This window comes from Saprolegnia diclina (genome assembly GCF_000281045.1).
Source record: "Saprolegnia diclina VS20 unplaced genomic scaffold supercont1.45, whole genome shotgun sequence".
NCBI classification, from domain to species: Eukaryota; Oomycota; class Saprolegniomycetes; order Saprolegniales; family Saprolegniaceae; genus Saprolegnia; species Saprolegnia diclina.
The window spans coordinates 284,366-305,452 of NW_008246112.1; the positions used below are offsets into that span (position 1 = coordinate 284,366).

Consider the following 21,087-nt stretch of genomic DNA (forward strand, 5'->3'; position numbering starts at 1 on the left):
AGTGGCAAAGCCTTATACGAGCGGGTTTAGGTTTAGCTTTGTAAATGGTCGATCGAATTCAGTTTTCCTTTTGCCTCCAAGCTCAAGTGTCCAACAGCCAAGCTGTACTCGTGCGCATCACGTGGCACGTGTCCACCGGGGCCATGTGCATGAGTGAAAGACCGCCCGCGCCGAAAGAAAGCCATTACAGCCGTCCGATGATCGCGGGCATGCTGGAAAACCGAGCTCGAGGTTGGAGGCCACCCGTCGGACAAAAGCGTTGGGCGACAAGTCAAGAAGATGGTTGGCCGTAATCGCTTTGTGTCAAAGAATGTCTTCCTGCGGCGGCGCAAAATGGGTGTTTCGCGCCTGCAAGGAGTCGAAACGGACTTTTCAAGAGAAGGCGGCTCAGCGAAACCAACGACTGGTCGGCAGAGCCTAGCATTCTAGTTTTCGCTCTCCGCTAAGCAACCCGCCACGCCTCACCCGAGGTGCAGCGGTAATGCAGGCCTCGCGCCCTTTTTCCCCCTGAGCGAAAAGCCACGTGAAATCAATCTTGGCGCGTTTGGCCGCCCGCGGCGCTCGACGGACTCGGAATAACGCAACCCCGGCGTGCGGCGCCCCGAAGAGGATGATCCAGCACGAGGTACGCTGCGGCGCCCGCGGCCTGAGCCGTCAGTCGCGCCCGAACCAAAAGCTGCGCGCTCGCTGCCATCGGAATTGCCGTCGTTGGACACGGAGCCTTCATTGATAGAGTCGTCGGCACTCCCCAAAAAGGAGTCGAGATCGGCATCACTGTCATTGCTGGAGTCGTCCGCGGCCTGGCGACCGACGAGTCGCGACCCCGCAGCAGCAGTGTCGTTGCGTCGGCCGTTGCCCCGGGAGGGCCGCTTCGGTGTGGACACCGCATCGCGGTCTCGGTGGCCACGGCGGCGCTCGGTGCTATTTTGGCGGACGCGGCGTCGCGGATTGACCGTTGTCGTGGCTTGACGCCGGCGACGCCATGGCGACACAAAACGAGGCACCGAGCTCCACGTCATCCGGGACCTCTTCGAGGTGGTCGCCGTCGACGTACAGTAATAGTAACGGTTGATGACGTGGGAAAGTGTCGTACGGCGTCCATAGACCCAAACAGAATGACACGTAAAGCACAAACGCAGGGCTGGGGCACAGCGACGGTGACGAATTTTGGCTCTGATCACCGAGGGCTCATCGTCGGGGCCCGCCCAGCAACCTGCGCCGCGACAAATGCCGTCATAGAAGATCTCCACGGCACCTCGGGCCAACGGAAGGTTGCACCGATACTCTGACGAGAGAACGCTCTCATCACTGACCCCAATGTTGCCGGGCTGTTTTTGTTTTGGACAAAATGACAAACGTGGACGGAAATTCTGTTGAATTGTTTGGTTAACAAAAGTAAACTAGTTGATTTCATTAGGAAGAATGTCGGACCCGATAAGGACCGAGCGCGCCAGAGAGGTACGTCGGTCAGACATAATACGAGTTCGTTCTTGTGCCCCGATTTTGACAACTGAACAAGAGCATGGAGAGCCCAGAACAGATAACACGATAGCGGGGGGAGAATGTCCTGTGAAATACATCAAATACTAGAATGTATGAGCCACAAACGGTACCGCAACCACACGAAAAAGAGGTGGATACAGCTGAAGGATCAAGTTAATATCGCTGGTTTCAATAGTCGGTCTGTTCAAGGACCATAGCGAGTCGATGGTTCGCACGACAAGGACGTTTGGATCCAGCAAGCATACACAATATGGAATTCGTTTTGGAGATCAGACGTGCTTGAAGCAAAATCTCGTGCAGCGACCGCACCGGCTCCTGGTGGGTTACCCCGCAATTAAGCGGGCGCCAGGACAACAGCGGATCTTCCCGACAAGTGAGTTTCACTCATCATATCTCACAAATACAAAGAAAAACTAAGAACATGCAAATAAAAACCAAAAAATAAGACGTTGGCACGTAGAGGTCAGACGTGCATCAATGCAGTATCTCGTGCAGCGACCGCACCGGCTCCTGGTGGGTTGCCCCGCAATTAAGCGGGCGCCAGGACAACAGTGGATCTCCCCGACAGGTGAGTTTCACTCATCACACCTCGTGCTTGCCGTTTCGGTATCTAAGCTACTAGACAATTCGAATGTCATAGTTCTCGATGCATCAGCCGACGTAGAGAAGACGTCAGTGGCACACCGCTTGATATTGCTCTAGGCTACAGGTAGCGCTGGCGCATCGACGGAGGAGATGCGATAGCCAGAGACTCTAGATAATGTAGCCGGTCTAGTCTACGTAGCAGGATGCGCAGGAGACTGCCCGCGACCTCTGCCGTTGCGCTCGATTTGAAAACTGACAACCAGTGAAAAAATCGGGTGCGACGAAAACCTCTCTCAAATGAACCATTTCCCTCTCTCAAATGAACATTGTCTGGACAAAAAAGGGTACAATCGCCCTTTCTTTAAGCCACACATTGCACTTGTGACAAAAAAGGTGGACTCTGGAACATTACCGGCACGTGGCGCTGCCACGTACACAGACGCGCTACATTCGAGAAAATTCAACCGCGGCTGCCGCTCCGTCGAGACGCGGCGGCACAACGACTGTGCCCTACCCACGCCTTTGTTGCCTACGGCCTTTCTCACAGAGATGCAGCGTAATGCATTGGCCCGTGGCGAAATTCCAGCGCTTAAAATACTGGCTTACGCAAGATATTGGTGCCGTAGCTACGCGCCACTATCGGGCTTGGTGCTCAGAGCGTCTTGTAGCTGCTTCTGAACAAGCTTCTCAGCGCTGTCATTAGGCGGCGCGTCGTGGCCGTAGAGGCGAAGGAGCCCAAGCACCTCAGCGCTCGTCGCACCAACGGCGTACCGAAACAAGAGCGCCTCCATCGTCTACGCAAAATATGAAATGTCTCCTTGCCTTTGGACACTGGGTACCCACCGCAAGCGCAACAGCGACGGACGGTGACCACTCAAAGAGCCGCGCCGCCCAGTACCGGCTTAGCACCGGGTGCAAATACCCGGTGGCTCGAAGGTGCGACTGAATGTTGTTCCAAAAGCCGTCGTTCGTCGCGCTGGCTTCCAGCTCGTACGGCAAGTATTGGGTCGTCAACGAGGTCATTACAGGCGGTAGCGGCAAGCTCGCAACGTACGCTTCGTACAGTGCACTACACAGCGGACGATGCCAAGTGATCGGCATGCCAGGTCGTACATGACGTCGTCTCGGTGGGTGTCGGCCACTGGGTCCTTGGGCCGCGCGAGCTCGTAGCTGTGCACGTCCATCTCGTGCGCGAGCACAATGTGTTCGATCGCACGGGTGTATAGGACCTAGTGCAAAACGATTTTCTAGATTCTGGTATCCAAAACCAGACTGGGCAGTACCTTGGACTGGAGACTCAAAAGCGACTGCAGCAGATGTATGGGCGAGAGGGAACCAAACCGAACGTATGGCAGCGCCGACAAGATGCCTCGACCCTATTCAAATGGAAGTATCAATGTTTCAATGACAACACCATCATTCTCAGCGTACGTGGAGTTCGTCTTGGATGGCGGGTCGTGGCACCATACTGCTCTGCACGAGCTCTTGGAGGGCCGCCAACGCTGCCGTCTCACTGTGCTTTGTCAATACCAAAGACAAAGCATGCAATCGCACCTCATGTTGCGCGCTGTCATCATCGACCGGTCGAGCAAATACCATGCAATGGTGTGTACGGCGAACGGCGGCGCCATGGGCGGCGGAAAGACGGAGCTTTGGCGGCGCGGGCAAAAGTCCAGCGGGGGTGCCGACCGGAGGCCGTCCTCAAGCTGCACGGCCCACGTGGTCTTAAAAATTTCCTTGGTGACTAATGCCATGTGTCGCCACGGCACGACGCAGGTGCTGTCGACCTACACATCGCGCGCTGAGTCCGCACGTTGCAATATGCTGTTGTACGAGCAGCAGCGACGACGTGAGCTGCTCCGCGGCAAGCCGGGCCACCGTGCGGCTGGTGATATGTCCGTCATCCGTGACGACGAGTTGCGCACGAAACGAGTTGAGGGCTTGCACAAGGCGCGCGTTGCGCGTCTACGTCAACATCGACTTGGCACCAGTGTTCGTACGCAAACATGGACACCTCGATGGCCTCGTCAGTGGACTCGGTGATCGCGTAGAGCGGGATACTGTGGGCTTGGAGCTGCCGGCGGACGTCGGCGATCGCGGACGGGAAGCACTCGTGCGTTGGCGATGATGCCACTGACACCATGGCGCGGGGCAGGGCGCAAAAAGCGACAGCCGGTAGCTCGAGTTGTCGGCTCAGATGCGAGAGCGCAACCAGCGCGTAGTTGTCATGCATCCGCCACGTATGCTGGATCCAGTACACGAGCACGGGCGACACTGGATATATATGACCATAAATGCAACCGCCGGAGGGCAGAGAGTACCTGGTGCCGCGGCGTGCGACGGAAGAAGATGACAACGCGCTTGCAACGCCGATGACCAGACCTATGGACCGGGTTACCAGATGCGATACAGCATCGAACGTACTGCCATGGACGGTCCAATGTCCACGCGAGGCACACTCTTAGTCGTTGGGGCCTCGTCGGATTCGTCAAAGACGTTGTCGAGCGACGCCAGCGGTACGTCGTCGTCTTCGTGCTTGAGCCAGGACGCCAAGGTCGGACACTTGTCGGAGAGCGAGAGCAGCACTTGCAGGGCATCGCCTTGCACATGGGGCGGCGACGCTGGCTCAGCAGCCCCCGCCTCGTCCGTTACCAAAACCAAGGGCGGAGGTGCCGAAGCAGAAAGGTCGTACAAGCGCATCGTGGCCGAGTACGGCGTCTCGCTTGGCGTGGACGCCGTGTGCTCGTCGTGGACCATGGACGGAGGGGAGTGCTGCGTGGGGGACGCCGGCACATCCCTCTCCGCAGTTGCCTCTGTCGCGCTGTCTTCGAGAACCAACGGCGTAGAAGCGCTCATGTTCGCGCACGTCACAATCTCGAGGGTTGTGTTTTGAGGCGAGGGCTTGGCGGGCGACGGTGTCGAGGTGGTCCTCATCGCGCTCGTCGGCGCCGTTCGTGGAGGCGAGGGCTCGGATGGTGGCGCCTCGTCGGTCTTGGTCGGCGACGGTGTGGAGGGTACAATCATGTCGTCAACCATACCGACGTCGTGTACGGTAGGTGCATGGCGTGGCGAGGAAGGTCCATCTGGCGCTGTGTACGTCGCTTCGATGGCTTCGTCGTCGTCGCTCTCGGGGCAAAAATCATCGTGCATACTAACGCTGGCCGGCAAAGGACATGCAGATTGCGTGCGCTCCGCCGGTGCGAGCTGCGCATCTTCAAACCGCTCGATCGCAGCCCACTACAGCATGCCCGAGGTCAACCGCCGGGCACATTCGATAGGATGCGTACAATGTCGGGCGCAAGGTCGTCCGGCAGACCGTCGAGCACGCGGTACGTCCGCCCTGTCGGCCTCTCGACGCATCGCTCGACGATCTCTTCGCGCTTGCGCTTGGGCCGGCGCGGCGCGGCCTTCTTGCGCTTTGCCGCCATCTTGGCTCGAATGCACTCGCACCGAGCACCCTATCCGGAAATTCGGATACAGGTATCCATAGAAACAAACCATATCTTCCTAGGCCAGTACGCGCTTGACGATCCTTGAAGCCACGGTACGCCGTTACTTGCGTAGCCTCTCTTATCATGGTGTTACGCACGTCGACCTTACCAATCGTGCAGTCTACTAGTATTGCGCTCGACTCCTCGCTTGATCACCCGTCAAACGACCTGACGAGGGCATGTTGTAGTATATATGGCACATGAAATCCATATATTAATACAGAGTTCCAGAGATTCTGTACATCGAATTTTCATGACATCCGTTCTGTGTGGTTTGCGGCGAGGGCTGAGCACGATGGCTTCGACGACGACCAAGACTTTCGCACTCGGTACGGCGCCATGGGCGACCAGCTCCTAAGGCTGCGTAGATGGCTTCTGCCTGCGCCAGTTTGACGACCCGAGCTACAAGGGCACGCACATCGCTTACGACAAGGCGGCCTTCGAGGCCAAGATCAACGAGCTCTATGCGGCCGGCGCGTGCTCGCTCATCGACGGGTACGTCTGCCGCCTCGCTGACGCGACCCCATGCAGCTGTGGCTAGCTACGCGCCGTTCTGCAAGCATCTCTTTGTACCGAACTTTGTCGGTGCCAAGCTGAGCACGGCGCTCATTACGGACGTCAACAAGCACCTGCTCGAGACCGACTACGTCGCCCGCGTGCCCACGGAGCTCCCCGTGTAGGTTCTATCTTAGCTCTTTCGCAAAGTGCATCATGGACGCTACGTAGGCTCGCGCGCTGGTTCCCGAGTGCGTCCCTCGAGCCCGAAGCTGCGTCGTTCCTCGACATCATTTTGTACAGCCGCGACCAGATCCGCAAGGAGACGGCGGCGACAGGGCTCCCGCTCGATAACGTCAACGACGACGTGCCGTGGGGCATCATCTCGGTCAAGGCGCAGGACGTCGCCCACGAGCTGCCCATGAACCCGATCACGGTACTCCGCAACGCGCTCGGAAAGGAAGAAGGCGGGTCGGGCGTCCCGCTCTCCCGCGAAAAGTACCTCGAGGCCGTCGCCTATTGGAAGACGCACGCCGTGATCCAATAAGAAGACGATAAGAAAGCATCTTATTGCTGCCACGAGTGCGCCAGCTTCATGTGATACGAGAGGACGGTCTCGAGCGGCGGCGACGTTGCTGTCGTTGACACCGCCGACGTGTTGAGCTTGGGGAGCGTTCGCTTGAGAAGGCCGCGTTGGGCCCGGTGCTGCGGCAGTCGCGTCGTCTGTGACGGTAGCTGCGTCAGCGATGCGGCGCGCTGGAGCTCGAGTATCCCTTCGACGGTCTTGATTTCCCGCTTCTTGCGGACGGTTGCGCGCCGGTTGACGTCGTCCAAATGCCCGAGTTCGTGCAAGACCACATCTACCGCGCACGTGTGAAGAGGTGCGCGCGTTTGATGCGCACGAACCCAACGGCGCGCTCGCGGCCGTGTCATCGTCTTTGGCTTGGCCTTTTCGCGTCACGAGCTGCGACAAGCTCTTGAAGCGCGCGCACGTGCGCGGCGTGAGCTTGAAACTCGGGCTCCCGAGCGGTGATTTCGTGCTTAAACTCATCTGCGGCGTCGGCAGCGGCGTCACCTCGCGCTACAACGACCCAGTCAACCGTCATCGAGCCATCCGAGGACATGAAATACCCGGGGATCGCGCATCGCGAGGCTGAGCTGGTGCACTTTGCTGCAGAGTTCGCGCGCCTGGGCTTCCTTGACGCGGCGCCGGCACGACGTGTCCACGGGCACGGTCCACGGCTCGACGACTACCCCACAATTGATAACATCAACTAGATGCCGCGCCACGGACCTGGTTCGCGGCGTGTCGCAAAATAGTCGAGCGTGCCTTCCGGGTCGCCGTCGCTCGTCCACGCCTTGACCTGGCCCGCAACCGAGCACGAGAGAAGCGACGTTCCGCCCTTGACGCACGGAACCGACGAGAGCTTGGCGACCGCGCTCGGTCCCGTCGACCACTGCACGTCGTGGTAGACGCACGTCGGTGGTGGGCTGTTTTGCTGGATCGACTTGGCCGCTTTGACGCTTTTATGGATCGCATCCCAGACCACCTCGCTGTGCGTGTGCCGCCCGACCGTGGCTTCAGCACTCCGACCGCCCGCTCCGTTGGGCTCGTCGTTGGTCTCGGGCGGCAATGCGTCCTTGGGAAGGAGCGCACGCGCGCACATGTCGTGTGTGAGCGTCCACCGCGTCACGCGGCCCGCTTCGTCGCCGCCAATGACCCAGTAGTCCGGCTTGGCACCCTAAACCAATGTTCCTAGCATCGATATAGGGCGATGCAATAATCTGCCTACGGGCGTCACGACAACATGAAGGCACGTGATGGGGCTGCCTTTGGCCGTGTGCTTGAACTCAAAGAGGCATTGGGACGGCGCAGCAGACCGCCGAACGCCCCAGAGAAAGACGTCGCCGTTGGAAAAACCCGCGAGAAGCCCGGGGTGCGCGCCGAGGAAGGCGATGCACATGATCTCGCCGCAGTGCACGCGCGGAGGCACGCACGACCCGACCAGTTGCGGCGAGTAGAAGTCCCACAGCTGCAGATAGCACTCCTGTCCCCGTATCAGCGATATACGTTCGAGGTAGCAAGCACGTACGCCAAGCGCGCCCGAGACATGCGCCATCGTCGCGATGAGATCCCATGCTTCGCTCACTTGGCTTGTCACAATGTCGATCGAGAGCTGCGCGCCATGGAGGTTGCTTGATGGCAGCCCGCTATTGCTGCGCGGTCGAAGGTCCGTCTAAAGTGCACAAAAATGTCTAGTACCCTGTAGACTCATGAGGGGTGTAGTCACTGCCGACGATGGACGAGAGCGCTGGGAGAGAAGCACGGTGCATGCTGGTGGCGGCGCCTCGAGGTGAATTGAGCGCAACAGCACCGAGAGCGGCGCGCCAGCGTACGGTACATAATACCCGTGGGCGTTGTTCTCATCGCAGATATGGATGCTCGAGTCCATGGCGGTCGAGACGACACACTTGGCTTTGGCCGCGTACGATATGGACGTGATCTAGGGTTGTGTATGGATCCTTGTCCATATATTCATTCGGTATGGTACCGCGAGGGCGTGCGGGTCGAGCTCCTTCATGAGGTTGCCGTTGACCATGTTGACGACGAGAATTTGGCCCGCGTCATCGCCGACAATTAGCTTGCGCTCGCGGTCGTCCATACACACGGCTGTGATTCCGCGCACGGGTCGTTCGTTGTAAATGACTTGGAGGTTGTATACTTTGGTGGCTTTGCCCGTACCAACGTCCCAGAGAATCAGGCGGTGATCTAAATACTGCGAGGTATATACATGGACAGCAAAATATGGTGACATGGACGTATTACACGTCGCGGCAGTAATGAGGTTGAGCGTCGCGTTGAAGGCCATAAAGATAAACTCTTCTCGGTCGCGGGTAATCGAGCAGTCAAAGTACTCGACGCACTTGCCGCCGCAGAGGAGGACAGCGTCGGCGTGGGCTGTGGCAGGCATCACGAGCTGTGCTCGAAGCAATCCCATCTCCGCCGAGTGGGCCTGAAACACCTAGCACAATGTAGATGTTTATACATGCCAAAAGAATGTACTATATGTCGCACAACCTGTAGACAGTCCCATGACGTGGCAGACCACACGCGACAGGTGCCAAGCTCATCGGACGAGAGGAGGTGGCTCTCCGAGTCGACGGCGGTGATGGCACATAGCTATTCACAGCGCCATGTCAACGTCCAAGTTAGACACTGAGGTAGCGTTTACCGCTGCATGGTGCCCACGCAACGCCGTCCCAAGGACGCCGTTGTCCACGTTCCAGATCTACATCCACGTCAAGCTCAGCAAAAAGATCCACATATAATCACACAAACCAAGATCTCCATCGTGCTTTCTTCTGCAAACGAGTAAAACCCAATGCTTGCGAGGTAGGCAAACTTGGACGAGTGAACAACAGCCTTGACGCCTACGGTGCATATACCCTCGTAAGTATAAATCCTGTCTTTCGGGGAAATTGATAAGCAATTTAACAATGGAAAAACACAAATATACCTTTTTCATGGGCCTCGAGCACCACATCAGCGTGTTCGCGCGAGAGGTCGTGGAGTGTGATGAGACCACTAAAGCTGCCAAAGGCCACAGCCGTGCGCGTGCTGCGCTTGACGACGCAGAGCGCACTCACACCCTTGACGTCGACCTCCATGTCCACGGACGCCAGCGCTGCAATGTCGTATGCTGCGATGAGCGGACTTGGGGGCTTTCGGTGCTGGTGCTTGCTCATGTGGCCAGTTGCCGTCAAGAGAAGCTGGGCCGACGGAACCCAGAGGAGCAGCTCGTGCGGCGCTGGTGTTTCGACGCGCTGCAGCGGCACGGGACCGTAAATGCGGCCAATGTCCCACAGCGTGATCGTACCGTGTTGCTGGAGCACAGACGACACGACGAGCATCGATCGCGTCGGCACTTCCTCGATCGCGAGCACCTATCAATCGGTCATTTTTAGTGACAAAAAGGTTATGAGACACTCCCTACCTTATGGGCTTGGTACGCCGTGTGGAGGCGAATCGTCGAGGCAAAGCGAGGCTCGGCGTCGCGCTCGTGGGCGACCACATACAAATGTACCACGTCCGCGTGCACTTCAAAGTACGCGACGGCGCTCTTGGCCGCGAGGTACAAAAGCTGCGCAATGTACGTGCGCTCGGCCGTAATCGGCTGCGTCGAGTTGGCGAGCTCGCCCTTGAAGCTCAGTTTTGTATAGAGTTTGGTGGCCGACTGCGCGCTGATCGCCTCTTCCGCTTTGGCAATGCCCGCGTCCATGATATAGCTAGCCAATTATCCACCCTGCATTTTGCTGTGGACGATGAATTCGTACCCCGCAAATTCGTCCCACTCGAGAGACCCGTCGCCGTTGACGTCAATGGTCTCAAAGAGCTCAATGACGGCCATTGCAAACTCGAGCTATACAAGTATCGAAAGCTCGAGTAGAAGGCAGCTCAGGTACCTCGTCCTGGATGTGTTCGTGGAGCGATTTGGTCATGGTGTAGACAAACTCGTCGATGGTGAGCGGCCGGACGAAGCGCGACTTGAGCCGCTTCACGTCCTCCGTGCTCAGCGCCATCATGATATCCATGGCCGCCGAGCGAGAAAGGCCGTCTGAAACCGGAAACCCGCGGTGGCGCCAATTGTATGTACCACAAATAGTGGCAATCCGTAGCGTTTCACCCATGCAATTCCATGGCAAGAGCTCTACTAACGCGATATCAAACGTCCTATTTGCTCTCTTTTTGTTTTGTCTTGGCGTTTAGACGAGTCGCTAGCCCTCGTTCGCTATGTACAAGGCGAGACAACGTGTGCTCGCTGCCAGCGTGCGAGGTGGGGTATCCTCACTACAGGTGCAATTCACCATATCTATTTTTAGCCGGATTGTATCCGGTGATCCGGATACGGTGCCAGTTTTGGCTGGCGATGGCGACCGAGACAGGCGTGGACGACGCGACGTCGACGTACGCGGACCTCTCGACCCGAAGCCTCTTCTCGTGCGGCCTCGAGGTGCTGCGCACGAGCTGCGCCGAGGCCAAGGCGGCCAAGACCCGGGCCTTTGCCGCTGCGTGGAAGGCGGGCACGATCTCGGCCACGTCGCTGCCCGACGACGACCTCGCTGCTGTGCCCGAGTCGCCGGCGCGCCCCGACTATGTGAGAATCGCATCCAAGAACGACAAGATGAAGCAGGGTAACCGCAAGGCCTTTGCCCACAGGTACCCATATCCATATATCGATATATATGGCTCTGACGTGGACGTGTGTAGCGTGGCCCACGCTGAAAGCTACGCGATCGATCTCATGTGGGACATGGTCTGTCGCTTCGGACCGTCCAACGACATGCCCAAGGCGTTCTTTGACGACTTTGTGCGCATCGCCGACGAAGAGGCGCAGCACTACCGCAGCTGGGCCGGTCGTCTCAAGGATTTCGACTCGTTCTACGGCGACCTGCCCGGCCACGACGGGCTCTGGGACAGCGCGCGCGAGACGTCGTCCGACATGCTCTCGCGGCTTGCGCTTGTGCACCTTGTGCACGAGGCGCGGGGCTTGGACACGTACCCGATGGCCGTCGCGCGCTTCACCAAGAGCAACGACTTGACGACGCTGACGTTCATGGAGAAAAACCATAAAGAGGAAGTCACGCACGGTACAAAATTGTCCTTCTGTCTCGAGTTGAAAGGACAATATTGTTGTGTGTAGTCGCGGCGGGGCTGCGCTGGTTCCAGTACCTCTGTGAGAAGCAAGGTGGATTGGACCCGATCCCGACCTTCCACGGCCTTGTCCGCGCCCACTACGTCGGTGTGCTCAAGCCTCCGTTCAACACGGCGGCGCGCGACCGTGCGCTCATGACCGAGGCATGGTACATGCCGCTGACCGAGCCGGCGTAAACATGGCACTGCCTTGAAAGTCGACAGAATAGAGTTGCAGCTTATTCTAGAGCTTTCGAAGGGTCAAGCACGCTTGAGCCCGCTCGTCGATGTCATAGCTGATTGTGAGGCGGGCGCGGGGCGGCAACGCGAGGAACTCGCAGACCGAGACGCCTGCGACGTTGCCAGCCGAGTGCCGTAGCCGCCGGCCGTCGTTTTTGGAGCTATCGATTTGATTCAAAAACGAGCGAGCCTTAAGTAATACCTGGGTACGACGAGCGCCGGCTCCCCGTTGACGACGATGTGAATCGTCGGGTTGTAGTCGGTGAAGAAGCCAGCTTGAAGCATATAGAGGCCGGGTAGCTCGAGCGTGATGGCGTCGGCGCCTTTTTCCCATACGAAAATGTCGGGGCTCGTGTTGACAATCTGTATATTCCACTGGATGGTCTGGACCTCGCTGGGTCGACCGTGCTTCCAGATCTAGCGTTGAAAAAGCATGAGGCGTGAGCTGGGTTGGAACCGAGTACCCAGCGTCCAAGACAAAGCTCGCCGCGCATTTGCCGGCGAAGGCCGCTGAGATCGTCCCCAAGCGCCTTCACGTCGCCTTCGTCGGCCTTGGACCGCAGCGTTTCTTGGAGCGAAGCGAGGGCGTCGTTGACGTCGGCGATGTTGCACTTGGTGTCGAGAAGCGTACACGTGTCCTTGATGCCCATCTAGTAAGATCCATATCGTCCATATTCTAGTGCAAGGAGGCGCCACCTTGGTCACGAGCTGCGTGTGGAGATCGTCGACACTGAGCTTCCACCCGTCCATGAGCCGCACTTGGTGTTGCTATGCGGATAATCGTCCACATCGACTCCAGAACGCGTTTCCCTACCAGCGTCTGTATCGACTCGGCAATGTGTTCGTGGAGCTCTTTGGCGCGCGTCTCGACTTTTGTCCGGAGACTCTCGAGTTCGTCGCGCATCTCGCCTTGCATGTCGTTGGTTTGCTTGGTCGTTGCGTGGAGCAGCTCCGTGCACACCTCCCGCAGTTCGTCATGGCTCACCTTGGCTGCTAGCCATGCCTGGACGTCGTCTAGCCAATGGTCGATGCGAGATCTGGTGCTACATGTAAGTACCTTGGTTGACTTTGCGCGCAAAAATCTTGACCACATCCGATTTGGCACATTTTTTCTCTAGAATCTGGCCAAATTCAACTTTGAGCTGGCTGACCGTGCGCTGAAGCGTCTCGTCGAGCTCATGCAGACGCGTGTCGAGCGCTTCCTTCTCCAGTACCGTCTACCATTCGGTCCGCATGACAACATACAGTAGCGGTCTAACCTCGTGGCGCACGTCGTGGAGCTCGGAGCGGTCGACCTTGCCTGCAAGCACGAGCTTGACGTCGGACGCCATCGCGCGTTGTCGCTACAAGACGAATGGTATCTCGAGTGTCGACGAGACTCGTATGGATACCAAGTGGGTCTGGCACTCGGCAATCACTTTAGTTAGTGCATCGTCGCGCTGGGTCTTTTGCCGATGAAACTCTCTCTGTACTTCGGTCTGCCACGCGGCTTGGGCGTGCACGAGCTCCGGAAGACGCTTTGCAAGTGCGTGCACTTCCGGTTCGATCGTCGCTTTGAACGCAAAGAGCTCGTGGAGCTGCGACTTGCGCACATGGTCTTTGGACTCGGTTTGTTGCTGGTGCGCCACGAGCTTTCCAAGTCGCTGCTCGGCTTCGGCGATTGCTGCTGACGCCGACGCCTTGGCCGCACGCGCCACCTACGACTGACATTGCATCCCACAGCGTTTGAATTGCACCTACGCTGGTAGACGCTGCGTCGAGGTCGGCTCTCGTGACGAATGAGTCGTGTGCCCGGTCCATGAGTAGTTTGGTGGTCAATGCGTTCGCCTCCTGAAGCGGGCCCACCGCATGGTCCATGCGGCGCTTCATTTGGTCGACCGCCGCCGCGACGCGCGTCTCGAGGTCGCTGGACGTCACGGCGCGCTTGAGGCACTTGCGCACGTCGTTTTGAAGCTGCGCAAAGTCGTGCTGGGAAATGGCACTCGCTATCGGCGGCGTGTGGGCATCGACGAGGCGGTCCAGGCGCGCGTCCAGCGTCTCGAGCAAGACAGCGTGGCTGGAGAGGATGCGGGCGACGGTCTCAAACGTGCTCTTGACGACCGCTTGGATGTTGCGCCACTCCGAGTCACTCGCCAGAAGCGCCTCAAGGCCCGTCACGGCCGCGGTCGAGGCCATGGGTTTTGGATCCGAGTTGCCTGCGATTGGCTCGCTGTCCAATTGCCTTAGAGAGTAAACATTTCGAATTTTGCGATCTTCAAGCTGCCTTTCGAACAAATTCAAATACGAGTTTGCCGTTGGGCTTGAAAGGTAGCTACCGTTGTCACTTGCGCAAGTGTCGAGACCACCTCAACATAATGTCACGCCGTGCCGTGGCGCGATCGAGCTGGGTATACGCGATCCACCAGTGCGAGTGCACCACGTGGGCACAGCCAGGACTGACATCCCATGTGTGTCCACGCTGTGTGCTCAGTAAACCGCAGTAGTGTTGTCGTGGCAGTGAGTCCGCAACGCAGGTCCTTGTAGGTCGGTTTGGTCGTGCTTGACTCCGTGGCTTCACCTCGAGAGCATCCGTGTGCTGCTGATATCCGTGCCGTTGGCAGCGGTCGAATCGAGTCCTAGTACTACCTGACTACGGTGGCACACTATGCAGCAACGGCGACAGGACAGTATGTAGATTCATGCGCAGGACGGACCAAGTCCTCCACCTCACGTGGTTGCAGCCAGATTCGCATGTCCCATCCGTCTGTCCGCACTGCAGTAGCCAATCAGGTGCCGGGCCACGTTGCAATTCGCTTCAAAAGTACGCCTGCTGGCGCGACCGCGCGTTTTATTCGACCATTTGCGCAACGATGATCACAACGCCCAAGGCGTCGGCGTACCATGCGCACGAGACGAGCGAGGCGTCGGCGGTCGCGATCCAGATCGAGGCCAAAGAAGGCTCCATCACGCACGCGTCGCCCGAGACGTCGGCTGTTGGGCGCTTCTTCCGGCGGCTCCTGCCGGCGCTGAGCTCGGCGTTTGTCGCGTCCGTCGCGTACGTGGACCCGGGCAACTTTGCCACCAACATTCAGAGCGGGTCCAACTACGGCTTTACGCTGCTCTGGGTCATCCTCGTCGCTAACGTCATGGCGATGCTCTTCCAGACGCTCTCGGCCAAGCTCGGGCTCGCGACCGGCAAGAACCTGCCGGAAATCATCCGCGAGCAGTGCCCGACTTGGTTTGTGCTACTCATGTGGCTCATTGCCGAGATCGCGGCGATCGCGACCGACGTGGCCGAATTCATCGGGTCCGCCATCGCGTTTGAGCTCCTCTTTGGCATTTCGCTGGTGTGGGGCGCGCTCATCACGTGCTTTACGACCATGCTACTGCTGCTCGTGCACCAGCACCAGACGCGCGTCTTTGAGGCCGTCATCTTCTCGCTTGTCTCGGTGATTGTCGTCTCGTACATTGTCGAGACTGCGCTGCAGTCGATCGACTGGGGCGACGTCGCGTACCACACGTTTGTACCTGCGTTCGACGGCAAGGACAGCGTGTTGCTCGCCGTCGGGATCGTCGGTGCGACCGTCATGCCCCACGTTATCTACCTCCACTCGTCGCTCACGCAAGGTCGCTTCAGCGTCAGCGAGACGGGCGACGTCATCTTGCCGCCGCTCGCGTTTGAGATCACCGGCATCATCATCGCACTCGGGATCGCGGGCTTTGTCAACATGTCGATGCTCATCATGGCGGCAGCGACCTTCCACGCCAACGGCCAAAACGATATCACAACGATCGAGACGGCGTATGTGACGCTCGAGCCGCTCCTCGGCAAGGCCGCGAGCACCGTCTTTGCGATCGGCCTTCTCGCGTCCGGCATTTCGTCGTCGGCTGTCGGAACGCTCGCCGGCCAAGTCATCATGGCAGGGTTCCTCCGTCGCCAAGTATCGATGTGGATCCGCCGGCTCGTGACGATCGTGCCGTCGCTCATTATTGTGTTTGCGGGCGTCGACCCGACCGAAGCGCTGGTCGTGAGCCAGGTCGTGCTCAGCTTTTGCATTCCGTTTGCACTCGTGCCACTGGCCTACTTTACGAGCAAGACGGCCATTATGGGCGCGTGGGCCAACTCGTACTTGATTTCGGCCATCACGGCCGTGCTCTGCCTTCTCATCGTCGGCCTCAACGTCTTTTTGATCGTTGGCGCCTTTACCGCTGAATCCTAAGCGCTCAATAAAGGACGTCAAGTCGCTGGACACCTCGAGAGACGGCAAGCATGATGAAGCTTTGGATACACGCCTCTAAGCAGGCACACAACTTTTGTCGCAAAAGCACAGGACGCCGAACGCAGTTGGCTGTGCGCACTGTTGCAAGCATGCGGAGGTGACCGTTTGAGCGATTGGCCGTCGACGAGCTTTCTTTTGCGGCGCCATCTAGGTATATGTACGACGACAGCGTTGCGCGATCGATGGTCATGCGCTAAAATGGTGGAGCTTGCGGAACCGTCTGCCTCTGCGAGCTCTCAAGTGGCCGCCCTTTCCCAGCGTCCGCTATGTTCTCGCAATGCGCGTCTCGAAAGACATGGTCATGCGTGAATACCAGCTCAATACGGTTGAAAATACTGGCGCCTGACGCCAACCCTAGCGCAATCACTGCCGCAACATAAATCGAGTTGAATGGTCGCCGAGCCTTGGCTTCGCGTCCCAGAGGCTTCAATGAGAAGCTGTCTTATTGCTTGGGTCCAACGTTATTTGGTTCTCGGAGAACACACTCTTCGACCGACCTCCATTTTGGGGCCAAGCGGTAGGCATTTGGAACATGCTTACCGGTACCAGATCGTCGATCTCGTTCATATTTTGTCGTTGTCATCACATATACTTCGAAGAATGCTCCGTGTCAACAGCCATGGAGACACTGAGCGACGCAACGTGCAGCTGTAGCTCATATTTCGAGCCGGCCGTTGCATTTTCAGCTTCGCCGCCGATCGCGCGCCGGCGATGTGTGGCACCACATATGTCATGTTGTTAGCATCGCGTCTAGAGTGCACTAGCGTTGTAGACACTTTAAGTTTGGTTGCATGTGGACGCATACAAGAAAAAATCAATGGCGGTTTGCTCGTTACGAGTACTTGTACTTGTTTTGGGGCCTGCAGCAGCTACTAGCGCCGACCCATCTTCCTTTTCCGACGTCAGTAGAAAGGACGAGACGTGGCTGCTCAGGCGCTATTGTGCTCGTCGTGACGCGTCGCCGTAGCCGTCGCAAGCATGCTGACGTGACCTTTTGCGCGCTGTCCGTCTACAACGAGGGCTTGTTCGTGGTGCCATCGAGATACATCCATGCCTGACTACCTCGTTGCGCGGTCGTTTGCGTCACGAGCACGAGGAGCTCTGTCATGATGGCATCGTACGCTGCAACGTCTGCGCCAAACACGGCTGTAAAGTGCGCTTCGATATGGTCGCGGCCGTGGTTGAGCACGGGCGCTGGCTTGGTCGAGAGCAAATCCAGAAAGTTTGCCCAGCGCGCTGCAAAGGCGTCGTCCGTCATCACTACATTTATGGCGGCACGGACGTAGGCTCGCCACGCCTCGAGAATGCGGTCCTCTTCGTCGATCGAGATGACGTCGCGGGCCTCGCTCGTCAGAACGGATAGCACCAAACTCTGCGGAAACGTCGCTACAGAGCGCTGTTTGGACGTCGTTGCACTTGGTGCGACGGCGACAACCACCGCGTCCTGGGAAAAGAACGACGAACTCGGAATCGATGTCGCCTCGACCTGTCGACGCGCGGCCTCCTACACATACGACTAAGGACATTGTTCTTCTTGGAAAGGGAGGGACGTGGCCTGTACAGGAGTGAATTCGACGTCGTGCAGGAGGTAGGACGGTACGTTTCGGGCGTTGATGTCGAAGCAGTGGGGGCCGTTCAAGCTGGAGCAAACCGTGATCGCGCGCGTCGCCGTCGAAGCGACATCGATCGTTGCGGGAAGCACTGCCGCTCCAAGGGTCGATCCTGCAGTGAGGACCAGTGTTGCCACGTACATCATGTTGATCGGTTGAGCAATGAACGCGCCAAACGGTTTCAAAATGCGTCGTTTTCGAATGGTCATCGCAAGCTGCGCGCAACAGCACTCGATCAATTCAGCCAACAAGTACGTAGTTTGGCTATACGGTACATTAGCTCCGCCGAGATACCAAGGCGGTCCTGTCAAAGACGATCTCAACAACGTATTAGTACCAGGTACGTACATCACGTGCAATGACGTCGATGCCCCTCGGCTTGTGTTCCCATAGCAACTCTGTGACTCCGTTCTTGGCAGCTGTGCTTGGCCTGTGGACGCATATCAGGTGAGACAACCATAGATCGGTTCCACACTATTTACACTAAATGTGTGTCTTCAACTTGAACTAGTGCGTACTTGGCGCCAAATACCAAATCATCGCCGATTCACGCAAGAAACACTCGACAATCAATTGTCGCTCTACTGAGTAACACCGACGCTTCACGCACGGCCTTGGTACTACGTAGTTGTAGAAATGTAGACAACACGAATTGTCCTCGCGATGCGTCCAGTTCCGCCAACCCGTTCAACACGACAGCCCTGGGCAGTGGCGCTGAGCAATTTTGAGCTGGCGAATTCGAGTGATGCGTTCTTCCCATCCTCGAATGGACATAGGAGCGCTGCGTTTCGAAAACAAGCCGAATTTGCCGGCGCTCGCATCTTCAAGTGCATTTCTAACCCCACGCCGCTCGTGCTGGTGCTTGTGCACACGTGAGCATCTCGCGAACACAGATCCAGTCTCGCACGCATGTTTCGTAGCACCCCGATCACACCTACGCACGCTGCGTCGGGCCGATTGATAGCCGCCACTGGACATTTCTGCGCTCGTTCTAACGTTAGCATCACCAAGTCCAGCTTTGTCAACAACACGTAGTCGAGCACGCGGACATGTCGTCGTCCGACGTCGACACGCTCGATCGGGTGATTAACGCTGTCCCTTTACTAGTACTAGCGAGCATTCATGGCGGCGCGCACATGTGTCGACGGCCATCTCGTTGTTTGTCATTCGAAAGTCGTGCCGGCACCGCCGGCCAACTCGAGGACAGCATTATGTAGCTTCCGCTGCGCTTCAAGCCGACATCAAAGACCTGCGGGACATGCAGCACCATAATCTTAAAGATCACGTCGGTAGAGATTGGCTTGGCGAGCTTGCGCTCGACATTGCCTTTGAAACTAGCATGAACCGCTACAGTACAACGAAGGAGCGAATAGCGATCAGCGTGCAAGAGACGCCTCGTTGGTCATCGAAGCGTGTCGAAGGCCTGGGGGTTGAAGTGCATCATCATTCGTGCACACGCCCTGGCCTCGGCAATGACCCGTGGGCAAACTGCGTCAAGCTGTGTAATCACACTTGAAGTACAGCGCGGGAAAAAGACACATCAGCATCTATTAGGCGAGCATCGATCAATCGACCGTGGCACTTGGGCATCATCGACACGCTTTCGGAGACGCTGGGTTAGTCGCTCTGCTGCACCGCGTGGTTGCACCCGGTGTCCGTACCGCCGGCTGTCCATACTTGAATTGTGAGAAGACGAAGGTACAGGAACGGGGCACGAACCAAGGGTAATTTGTTTTGTACGTGAGTAACGCGGCAGCGGAAAGTGATTACCGATTACCATAGTATATCTGTAGCATACCTTGAAGATTCACCAGCATTCGCGTCGCCACTCGGTCGCTTCCTGCTATACGACCCGAGTCGGCGGCTGCACATTATCCGTCGAGCGCTTCGGATGTCGAGAGCAGCCCAGTGCTGCAGATGATTCGTGGACGTTCTGTGGTCGTTCTCCAATCTCCTCGGCTTGTCGACGCTGCCACGTACAGGTGGACCAATGTGCCGTACAGGTGGACAGATGTGCCGTAAAATCGTAGAAAAGACACACAACACCTCGTCATGTCCCACCATTGGGGCAACCCACGCGTGAGAAAAAGGTGTGAAAAATACGTGAAATACCCGAAAAGACGCGCAATTCAAAGCACCGCATTGCGAAGGACGAGCTGGGATCGTCCGCAATCACCGGCATCATTGGGCCACCTCGGTACAAAAGCAGCGATTATCAGATACACATACAACACCCACGCGGCAAGATGCTCGCTGGCGACGAGGAATTTGCGTGCAGGACGCTGAAGTACATGCAACGCCGAGGGAGAGGCGGTAGAGTGCACGAGGACTCGGGAGTCTTCCAGCGCGACGACGTAAGGTATGCTTCGTTGTTCCGAGGGAGCTCCTCTCAGTCCAACGCACCCCATTTGCGCAAACTCAGATCTTTGTCTCCCACTCGTCGGATCAGAAAAACGACGTCCACCGATGGCGGCACGACCAACCGGCACGGTAGTATCATCCCACCACGACCGAGAGTGGCCACAGGTATTGCTTCAGCTTATCGTATCGTGTGCTGTGCTCTCTGGTCGTCGCGAGAGCTCATGGCGAACAGAACCGTCGTCTTGCGAATGGTGTTGACGTGCTATAGACAGGCCTCCACGTTGGGCTCGCGCGACAGGGTGCCATAATCTCGATCTCTCCCACAAATGTGCACCGATGCCACCATGCGGACGTCTCGGATGCTCCTGTGGCCTTTCTTCGAAATGTTGACGCTGCCATGGCATCGTCACGCCTTGACCTGTAACCGCAAGCTCTAAAAGCACACCGAAAACCTCCAGCAGTACATACAAAGCACCTCCATTCAAGGGCAGAAGCTTCGTTCATCGATCCTTCTGCGCTCTTGAGCATTGGGCGATGGCTGGCATTGAAAACGAAATCGTCTTCTTTGCGTGTGGAATCCAGATGGCCTGTCGCAGGGAGCTTTGTTGAAGTCGCAGCTGGTGTAACGTCGCACGCGCCGTGGCCACGAGTGGCAGCGACCTTTGTGAGGAGGTGATTCATTCATTTTTGCTTTTGCTCGGCAGTCGGAAGATGCGGTCGGCGCAAAACAGTATCATCTCCGAGTACAAGGTGGCGGCCACGCCCCGTGACGGCTACGAGGCCGGCGAGGACGACAGCGAGAAGCAAGCGCTCGAGTTTGCCGTCATCACGAGCGGCCTCGAACACCCGCA

The 21,087-nt window shown here is 57.7% G+C and overlaps 7 protein-coding genes across 7 annotated transcripts; 3 read left to right on the top strand and 4 right to left on the bottom strand.

The window, feature by feature from the left end:
- Positions 1-2,632: 2,632 nt before the first annotated feature.
- On the bottom strand, positions 2,633-5,545 carry SDRG_11923 (hypothetical protein). The gene is made up of 11 exons (XM_008617977.1): positions 5,376-5,545; positions 4,513-5,325; positions 4,410-4,470; positions 4,103-4,362; positions 3,922-4,053; positions 3,643-3,875; positions 3,520-3,601; positions 3,372-3,464; positions 3,202-3,317; positions 2,932-3,157; positions 2,633-2,882 (listed from the first exon to the last, which is right to left on the bottom strand). The coding sequence occupies exons 1-11, from the start codon at positions 5,514-5,516 to the stop codon at positions 2,715-2,717; spliced, it is 2,325 nt and encodes a 774-aa protein (XP_008616199.1). The 5' UTR covers positions 5,517-5,545; the 3' UTR covers positions 2,633-2,714.
- A 291-nt stretch (positions 5,546-5,836) lies between these two features.
- On the top strand, positions 5,837-6,653 carry SDRG_11924 (hypothetical protein). The gene is made up of 4 exons (XM_008617978.1): positions 5,837-5,908; positions 5,948-6,074; positions 6,121-6,255; positions 6,306-6,653. The coding sequence occupies exons 1-4, from the start codon at positions 5,875-5,877 to the stop codon at positions 6,619-6,621; spliced, it is 612 nt and encodes a 203-aa protein (XP_008616200.1). The 5' UTR covers positions 5,837-5,874; the 3' UTR covers positions 6,622-6,653.
- Positions 6,623-10,658, bottom strand: SDRG_11925 (hypothetical protein; the record flags this gene model as incomplete). Its single annotated transcript, XM_008617979.1, has 16 exons — positions 6,623-6,934; positions 6,981-7,155; positions 7,206-7,324; positions 7,369-7,816; positions 7,868-8,122; positions 8,168-8,311; positions 8,366-8,578; positions 8,627-8,844; positions 8,902-9,057; positions 9,105-9,255; positions 9,308-9,364; positions 9,415-9,506; positions 9,593-10,019; positions 10,070-10,361; positions 10,410-10,495; positions 10,539-10,658. 16 exons carry the CDS (start codon positions 10,656-10,658, stop codon positions 6,642-6,644), a joined length of 3,246 nt encoding a protein of 1,081 aa, XP_008616201.1. The 3' UTR covers positions 6,623-6,641.
- A 328-nt stretch (positions 10,659-10,986) lies between these two features.
- On the top strand, positions 10,987-12,051 carry SDRG_11926 (hypothetical protein). Its single transcript, XM_008617980.1, has 3 exons — positions 10,987-11,292; positions 11,344-11,723; positions 11,777-12,051. Exons 1-3 carry the CDS (start codon positions 11,003-11,005, stop codon positions 11,962-11,964), a joined length of 858 nt encoding a protein of 285 aa, XP_008616202.1. The 5' UTR covers positions 10,987-11,002; the 3' UTR covers positions 11,965-12,051.
- On the bottom strand, positions 12,011-14,181 carry SDRG_11927 (hypothetical protein; the record flags this gene model as incomplete). Its single annotated transcript, XM_008617981.1, has 9 exons — positions 12,011-12,167; positions 12,209-12,423; positions 12,471-12,656; positions 12,703-12,774; positions 12,821-13,020; positions 13,064-13,223; positions 13,266-13,349; positions 13,398-13,703; positions 13,747-14,181. The coding sequence occupies 9 exons, from the start codon at positions 14,179-14,181 to the stop codon at positions 12,011-12,013; spliced, it is 1,815 nt and encodes a 604-aa protein (XP_008616203.1).
- Positions 14,182-14,810: 629 nt separating this feature from the next.
- Positions 14,811-16,308, top strand: SDRG_11928 (manganese transporter). Its single transcript, XM_008617982.1, has one exon. It carries the CDS (start codon positions 14,856-14,858, stop codon positions 16,203-16,205), a length of 1,350 nt encoding a protein of 449 aa, XP_008616204.1. The 5' UTR covers positions 14,811-14,855; the 3' UTR covers positions 16,206-16,308.
- A 766-nt stretch (positions 16,309-17,074) lies between these two features.
- Positions 17,075-18,061, bottom strand: SDRG_11929 (hypothetical protein). The gene is made up of 3 exons (XM_008617983.1): positions 17,827-18,061; positions 17,328-17,769; positions 17,075-17,274 (listed from the first exon to the last, which is right to left on the bottom strand). The coding sequence occupies exons 1-3, from the start codon at positions 18,019-18,021 to the stop codon at positions 17,195-17,197; spliced, it is 717 nt and encodes a 238-aa protein (XP_008616205.1). The 5' UTR covers positions 18,022-18,061; the 3' UTR covers positions 17,075-17,194.
- Between the last annotated feature and the right edge of the window lie 3,026 nt (positions 18,062-21,087).